This window comes from Spea bombifrons, chromosome 3, assembly GCF_027358695.1.
Source record: "Spea bombifrons isolate aSpeBom1 chromosome 3, aSpeBom1.2.pri, whole genome shotgun sequence".
NCBI lineage: Eukaryota > Metazoa > Chordata > Amphibia > Anura > Pelobatidae > Spea > Spea bombifrons.
Genome location: NC_071089.1, coordinates 5,880,714 through 5,889,007, shown reverse-complemented (window position 1 = coordinate 5,889,007; position 8,294 = coordinate 5,880,714). Strand labels below are relative to the sequence as shown.

General features: G+C 44.7%; 1 protein-coding gene across 3 annotated transcripts in view; it reads right to left on the bottom strand.

Annotated features, from left to right (window-relative positions):
• Positions 1 to 232: 232 nt before the first annotated feature.
• The window catches only part of CDC42BPA (CDC42 binding protein kinase alpha), an 80,921-nt gene continuing 72,859 nt past the window's right edge, over positions 233 to 8,294 (bottom strand). For 2 of the 3 annotated variants that reach the window (XM_053459328.1, XM_053459329.1), the window contains 8 exons: positions 8,162 to 8,259; positions 7,802 to 7,886; positions 6,486 to 6,609; positions 5,195 to 5,312; positions 3,525 to 3,704; positions 2,366 to 2,483; positions 916 to 1,070; positions 233 to 762 (listed from right to left, as the gene is read on the bottom strand). In XM_053459328.1, coding sequence (XP_053315303.1) covers positions 631 to 762; positions 916 to 1,070; positions 2,366 to 2,483; positions 3,525 to 3,704; positions 5,195 to 5,312; positions 6,486 to 6,609; positions 7,802 to 7,886; positions 8,162 to 8,259 — 1,010 coding nt within the window. In that variant the 3' untranslated portion in view covers positions 233 to 630. The remainder of the gene's footprint in view (positions 763 to 915; positions 1,071 to 2,365; positions 2,484 to 3,524; positions 3,705 to 5,194; positions 5,313 to 6,485; positions 6,610 to 7,801; positions 7,887 to 8,161; positions 8,260 to 8,294) is intronic. The other variant, XM_053459330.1, reaches the window with a different exon arrangement.

Genomic DNA, 8,294 nt, shown 5'->3' with positions numbered 1-8,294 from the left:
AGGAGCGGCCTGCCCACTCCGATCCGTTCACCTGGCTTTCCCGGCGTCAATTATGAAAGCGACGATCCGTGGTTAAAATGGCGGGATTTTCTTAAATACGCCTCTACTCTTAACGGAATACACGATCCTTATATACACGATATGGACTATTTAGATTAAACTCTGCTTCGTAGTAAAATACATTATTGATGAAATGAGGGGCACGAGTGACAATGCGTTTTTTTAACATTCATTGGGTGGCCACGCGCCGCCCCTGAGGGGACAGGCGGCACAGAGCCGATCCTTGACAGTCAGACAAAGCTTACCGGGGGTCCGCAAGTCCCCCAGAATATGGTGTTTTTTTTATCCTGTGTGCGCGGATTTGATCTCATCTTTCACAGCACGGAAACCACCTGTAAACCATGATAAAAGCAACGGTTTGCTACAATCTATCTACCACGTCTGTTCACCAACATTCCGCCTTCTCTCAAGTCCGAGGCAATGCGGTGCTGATGGCGTTAGATATTTATATATATATATAAGGTGTTCCTATTTCTGGAGATCCAGACCAGTCCTGAGGCGCTGGGGTGCAGGTAGACGAGTGATCTTGGGGGCGAGCGAGGAGAAGCTGGAAGGGGCGGCAGGGTGAGTTCACGCGTCCCAACTCACGTGGTCGGAGCTCTCCAGGGAACTGCTCTTGGTCTTGTGGGGAGACGCCGGGCTCGGAGGGCTGCTGAGGTTGGAGCTGTTGGAAGCTGTTGAGTGCCTCGGTGAGTCAGAGTCCTGCCGGCCAATGAAGAAGCGCTTTGTTAGCTACAATTAAGTTTCACCCAATGGCTCTTAAAGAAATGTAGCCTGATCAACAACGTCTAGCTGTAAGAATTATAATGTATAAGGCAGTCCACATACATACAGCCAATCCCAACGCACCCTTACCTCACGCTCGTAATCCCGCGCAGGCGCATCGCCGCCCTGTTCAAGTCCACCGGAAGAGAGGGATCCGTCCGACGGTGAAGTCATGGGCTGGCGTTTTGCTCCGTAACTCCCTCCAGAAAAGTCCCGGCGTAAGGCGCTACCGTTCTGTGACGTCCCTGTGATTAATTAAGGCATTAATTACGAGAGAACACTTAACGAACCAGACCTCAGTGTTAACTTAATTAGACATTAAGATCGCAGTCTTCGTTACATCTAACACGTTATGAAATATTTTGAAATATTCTTCTTCCAGCTGCTTAGTGCTGGCAGGGGTGATATAATGGTAATATAATATAAAATTATAATATGATATGGGGGTATTATAATATAATATGGGGAGTAATATAATATAATATTATAATATGATATGGGGGTACTATAACATGGGGAGCAATATAATATAATGGTAATATAATATAAAATTAGAATATGATATGGGGGTATTATAATATAATATGGGGAGTAATATAATATAATATTATAATATGATATGGGGGTACTATAATATAACATGGGGAGCAATATAATATAATGGTAATATAATATAATATAATATTAGAATATGATATGAGGGTATTATAATATAATATGGGGAGTAATATAATATAATATTATAATATGATATGGGGGTACTATAACATGGGGAGCAATATAATATAATGGTAATATAATATAATATTAGAATATGATATGAGGGTATTATAATATGGGGAGTAATACAATATATATTGGTGATATAATATAAAATTAGAATATGATATGGGGTATTATAATATAATATGGGGAGTAATATAATATATATTGGTGATATAATATAAAATTAGAATATGATATGGGGAATAACAACATATGTTATAATATGATATGGGGTGATATATAACATATATATGTAGGGGTAATAGAATATAATATTATAATATTATATTATAATACAATATAGGGGGTTATACAATATAATATGGGGGTAATATAATATTCTAATATATTATATGGGGACTAATAACATAATATGAAGGTTAATATATTATAATAAAATATGATGGTGATATAATATTATATTATTATATGGGGTAATATAATATTCTAATATATTATGAGGTTCATATAATAATATACTATAACATGGGGATAATATAATAATATTGGGTAACGTAATATAATATGAGGGGTCATGTAATATAATAATATACTATAATATGGGGGTAATATAAAAATATGGGATAACATAATATAATATGGGGGTTATATAATATTTTAATATAAAATGGGGAGTAATATAACATAATATAATAAGGTGCTAACAGAATAAAAAAATAATATTTATATAAAATATATAATATATTGATTCATTCTGCATTGTAATCATATACTTTTTAAATAATAATAATAATAATAACAGATGAGAACGTACTTGCAGCTAGTCCGCTGCTGGCGCTCATTGACCGTCCTGGCTCCACGCGCGATTTGGTGATAGACGGAATACTGACAGAGCCGCTGAACATCGTCCGACTGTCCTGATGCCGGAGATTCTGGGGTGGAAAAAAGATGATTAAGTCTTTAACGTCTCGTGTATATCCAGCAGCAAGCGGTAAGACGCACACCACCAATGACAACGCGATCCCAAAAAGTACAACAGAACCACAAAAACAAAAAGGACGGAGAAGAGGTCCGCAGCCTCGGTACGGCCGGCAGACGGCAGCCTCGGCCCGCTGGATGATTACGGCAAACACATTCATACGTGACGTGGCCAATGGAGCGCAGAATGGACACAAAAATAACAAAGAGACGAGCGAGGCTTCCCTGCGGGGAGTTGGGATCTGTATCCTTTGGAAGGGATTTCGGAGAAAAAATAAATACATTCTCAAAATGAAATGGCTCTGGATTTCAAATTTCATTGGGCAAAACCGAAACTCCGCCCATCCGTGGGTCACCTGGACGTGCCGTGAAACAGGAATGGGCAAAGAGCATAAAGAGGCTTGTGGGGGGTCTCTGATCCCTACCCCTGATGTAAACACTGCAGATTAGGAGCAGAAGCCCCTAGGCGATTGATAATCCTACTCCAAATATCCCCATCTTACCCCCGACCCCTCACTCTTACCCCCCTCCATCTGAAACAATAACTCATCCCCGTCATCGGGGGGCCGTCCAACACTCTGTCCATCCACAGAACTGCTAAAGACTTACATCGTAACAAAGAATTCCTTAATCGCGTACAATTTTTGCCGGGATCGCTTTATTGTCATGTGACACAAAAGCAGCTACTGAAAAGGAAAGGCTGCTTGTATTGCATGTATGTTTAAAAGGATTAACCCTTCAGAGGAATACATACATGAGAGGCATTCTAACGTTTGCGAGTATCTTGTCTACATGGTGACGGCGCGCCTTCTAAGCAATCGCTCGTTTAGTAGACGCACCATCGCCGGACAGTCCTGTTTTTGGGGGGCTCTCGTGGGACAGGATGAACATGGAGTGGGCCGGACAGGTATCCAGAACGCGATGGACATGGGAAGCAATGAGGCGAAGCCAGGCTGACACAGCACACGGGTTAGTAGCGACTCCGCTCGGCGTACCCTGTGAGGGCCAGGGGCTGAGCCGCGGGCCGGGGAGGAAGAGGAGGCAAGGAGTGCGGGATCGGAGGAGAGGAAGTTTTCGGCAGAGTTTACGGTCATGTGATAGACGTGCTCGAAGTTGCTCGGAGTGGAGATCAAGCTGGAGTTATGGCGGAGGGGAGATGGATAAGGGGACCTCGGCTAATAGAAAGACAGAGAGGAAGAACAGATCGTCAGCTCATAAGTCGAGTCTCGGGTCGCATCGGGAACGGAGGGTCCTCCTGCGAGACTCTTGTATCATCGGTTATCTCCGGTATCGTAAATAGGAATTAAAGCGAACTAAAAAAATGTTTTTTTTTTTGTTAAATGTAATTAGTCTACTTATTTTGGAAGGGTTAATAGTTACCCATCTAGAAATGCAGCCTTAACACTCGCAGTGCCTCTTACACCCTTAAAGGGACCATACTTATTATTATATAGCTTTATATAGCGCCATCATATTCCGTACAGTTATACACTTATATAGTATTTGGGACAGTCTGATTACTAGAATCGGCCCCATTCGGCCCCCGTCTAGTCACCCGTTTCTCCTGCTGTAAAGACTCCAACCTTAATCAGTCGTTGGTCTTGTCTTAGATTCAGGAGCCGTATGTCTATCCTGCGCATGTTTAACCCCTTAATGACCAAGCCCGTACATGTACGGCTCAATATGCATTGTTTTCAATGGGTTTAGGGACCGCCCATTGTCCTTAAGGGGTTAAATCCCCTCACTGTATTAACCTCTACCACTTCTGCTGGGAGGCTGTTCCACTTATCTACCATCCGCTCAGTAAAGTAAATCTTCCTTACATTCCATCTAAGCCTCTGACCGTCTAGTTCTAGATTGCAGTCTCGTGTTCTAACATTTCTCCTCCTTTGAAAAACCCTTTAAGTTTAAATGTCCCCCCTCTCTCTCTCTTCTCTCCTCCAAGCCGACATACTGAGATCCCTTAATAGATCGCCCTGGAGTGATGTCATTTTTACGCGACGGTATGATGTCGGTACGGTTATGACACCTTTCTGTGCGCACAGTTTGTGCCATCGGTTTGCTTACTTGTGGCTTTCATAGACAACGCGCTTCACTGCATGCAAACCCCGTGCAAGCATGGAGCATAACCTTAATCCATAGAGGTTAGAAGTAAATTTAACCTGCTGTGATTTTGGGTTGAATTCGCCCCATATTTGTATCTTTAGGAAAGGTCAGGATATCGTCTCAAATAGGAATTAGAATGAACCCTGTGCTGAAATTCTACAGACTGCTCCTATGGGAAAGCGGCCCTTAGGCGATCGGGGAGGTGACCGCATCCGCCAGCAGGGGCAATCCGCCTAAAAACAATGCCGATTTACTAAAGAAAATTCACACACTTTATGAAAAGGTATTAATACTGGGGTTTTTTTTGGGGGGGGGAGTTAAAATGATAGAAATCAATTTCTTAGCTTTTTGTAACAAGTGGAACAGCATCTTTAAAAGAGCTTTCTGTTTAACCGCGGACGAAGATGCCGCTTTACAGCCGCCTGAGATGTTTTATACGATAGCCGGCGGTTTAGTCGCCGGGCCGCGCTCTAATCGCATTACTCTGCATTAACGCCTAATATTAGCCCGGCAGACCTCGTGACCGGCAGCCTCGGGTTAATCCGGATTAAAGCCTTACCATGGGCAGATCTTTCAGTATCTGAATGCCATCTCCAGGCCCCATATGTGCAATATGGTTAAAATTGGTTGGGTTGGAAATCAGTTTGTTTCTCATTTCTGGATCTCGTAACATTTCCCTGCAATAAAAATGGAGATTTAATACATAAAAAAACACAGAATCTGCCGCCGGACCGGACTCATTCCGTCTGCCGGTTTTTCCTGCTGCGAAGACCTTAATCAGTCGTCGGTCTCGTCTTAGATTCAGGAGCCGTATGCCTACCCCATGCATGTTTAATACCCTCACGGTATTACCCTCTAACACTTCTGCTGGAAGGCTGTTCCACTTATCTACTACCCTCTCTGTAAAGTAAAACTTCCTTACATTCCATCTAAGCCTCTGACCCTCCAGTTTTAGATGATGGCCTCAACATTTGTCCTCCTTTGAATACAGCGGATATATATAAAGCGGATAATGTATGCATCTGTACGACGCACCTTTACAGATTGCGTGTCGGAAACCATGACAACAAGTTTCCATATCTAAATGTCTCTCCCAAGGTGTCTGAGCTCATACATGACATCAGCTCAATAGAACGTGACCGTGATGCTGTTTCATTAACTGGATTATGGCGTCTCTCTAATACGGGATTACCCCCAACAGGGTATCTACCAGGATCACGGGGTATCTACCAGGATCACGGGGTATCTACCAGGATCACGGGGTATCTATGAGGGTCACGGGGTATCTACGAGGGTCACCGGGTGTGCAGGAGTCAGCGGAGCGTCCGTCTGCTCACAGCGGGCTCAGACCATGAAATCTTTTTATTTTATCGGCGTTCAGGCAACGGTTACAGAGTAAAAATGAGTCGTTTTGCCTGATCCCGCAGATTAAAGCTGCTGTTCCACCTAAATTTTACACTTTTTTTTTTTTTTTAAAGGGAATGCTGCGTTACAAGCTTTATTATAAACTACCGGACGCCACGACCATAATTCTTTAATCGTGTAGAATTTTGCCTCGTTCATATTTTTTTCCGGGAACACGGATTTATCATGTGACTCGAAAGCAGGCACTGATAAGCGGTTGTCTTAGAAACCGGAAAAGCGTTTTAAATGTTTAGGTGTTGCTTTAATGCGATTAAATGGCAGATCGGCTAAAGTTGATACGCTTTACGTGACAGAAAGAGCCGATGTGTGACCCGTCTAAAGAGCCACGTGTGCTTGTGTGAAGCCCGGCGGGGAGCATGCGCAGGAGGGGGATGAGATGAGATCCATTTCGGGATGAAACCTTCTCTCCGGGTCCCTGAGCTCACCTCCTCTGCTGCATCCGCTCCTCCTCCGGCACGCGGAACGAGTAGCGCCTCTTGTTGTTGATGTTTCTCACCATTTGTTTGCGGCTGTTATCGGAAGTTTCTGGAACAACCAGCTCATCCCCTTCTGAGAAACAAAGAGAAATGTCAGCCGATGAGAGCAGAACGCAGCGACGACAGGACTCGCGCATCCGTATTCGGGAGAACATGACTAAAGACTAAACGAATATGGCGGCGGGTAAATGCACACAAAGACAGAGACACGCAACACGAAGACAGAGATACGCAACACGAAGACTGAGACACGCAACACGAAGACAGAGTCACGCAACACGAAGACAGAGACACACAACACGAAGACGGAGGCACACAACACGAAGACAGAGGCACACAACACGAAGACAGAGGCACACAACACGAAGACGGAGACACGCAACACGAAGAGAGAGGCGGAGACACGCAACACGAAGCCAGAGTCACGGAACACGAAGACAGACACACAACACGAAGGCACACAACACGAAGACAGAGGCACGCAACACGAAGACAGAGGCACGCAACACGAAGACGGAGGCACGCAACACGAAGACGGAGGCACGCAACACGAAGACGGAGGCACGCAACACGAAGACGGAGGCACGCAACACGAAGACAGAGATACGCAACACGAAGACTGAGACACGCAACACGAAGACAAAGTCACGCAACACGAAGACAGAGACACACAACACGAAGGCACACAACACGAAGACGGAGGCACACAACACGAAGACGGAGACACGCAACACGAAGACGGAGACACGCAACACGAAGAGAGAGGCGGAGACACGCAACACGAAGCCAGAGTCACGGAACACGAAGACAGACACACAACACGAAGGCACACAACACGAAGACAGAGGCACGCAACACGAAGACAGAGGCACGCAACACGAAGACAGAGGCACGCAACACGAAGACGGAGGCACGCAACATGAAGACGGAGGCACGCAACACGAAGACGGAGGCACGCAACACGAAGCCGGAGGCACGCAACACGAAGACGGAGGCACGCAACACGAAGACAGAGGCACGCAACACGAAGACAGAGGCACGCAACACGAAGACAGAGGCACGCAACACTAAGACAGAGGCACGCAACACTAAGACAGAGGCACGCAACACGGAAGGGAGTTCAGCAGCTCTGCAGAGGCCAAGAATCAGCCCGTAGGACACAAGGAGAACGCAGGGACTCCGATGCGAAGGTAAAAAAAAACAAAAAACCCCCATAGAATTATTGATACAAAGTTACCCCCCCCACCCCGCATCCTGAGACTTACCTGCCATTTTATTTTTAAAATAAATTAGTCGTATCGTCTCCAGCCCCAAAAGATTTAGGGAGCCTTCTGCGTTTAACGGGCGTACCTAAATATAAGAAGAAAAACATTAAACACCTTACTGGTTTCTATAGGGGCTCCAGTTTGACCTTGAAAAATAACCAAACAACATCCAAATTCCAAAAAAAGGAAACATTGTCTTCTTCTAAAAATTACCACTTTCTTCCACCCCTTTTAGCGAATCGTCCCAAGTAACACCTTAAAGGAGCCCTTAGGGGGGCCAGGAATTCTGAGACACTTTGTGAACTAATCTGAATAATCATTTAAATAAATAAAAAAAGGAGAGAAGGGTTAATTCTTTACCTTCTTCAGAGGAATCGTCTGAATCCACTCCATGGTGTTCACGTCAAAGACGTCTACTGCGTTCTCGCTGTACACGGAGAGGTACGGCGCGTTGTAACCTGCAAGCGCATCGCGCGGTTAGGAGACATTATTA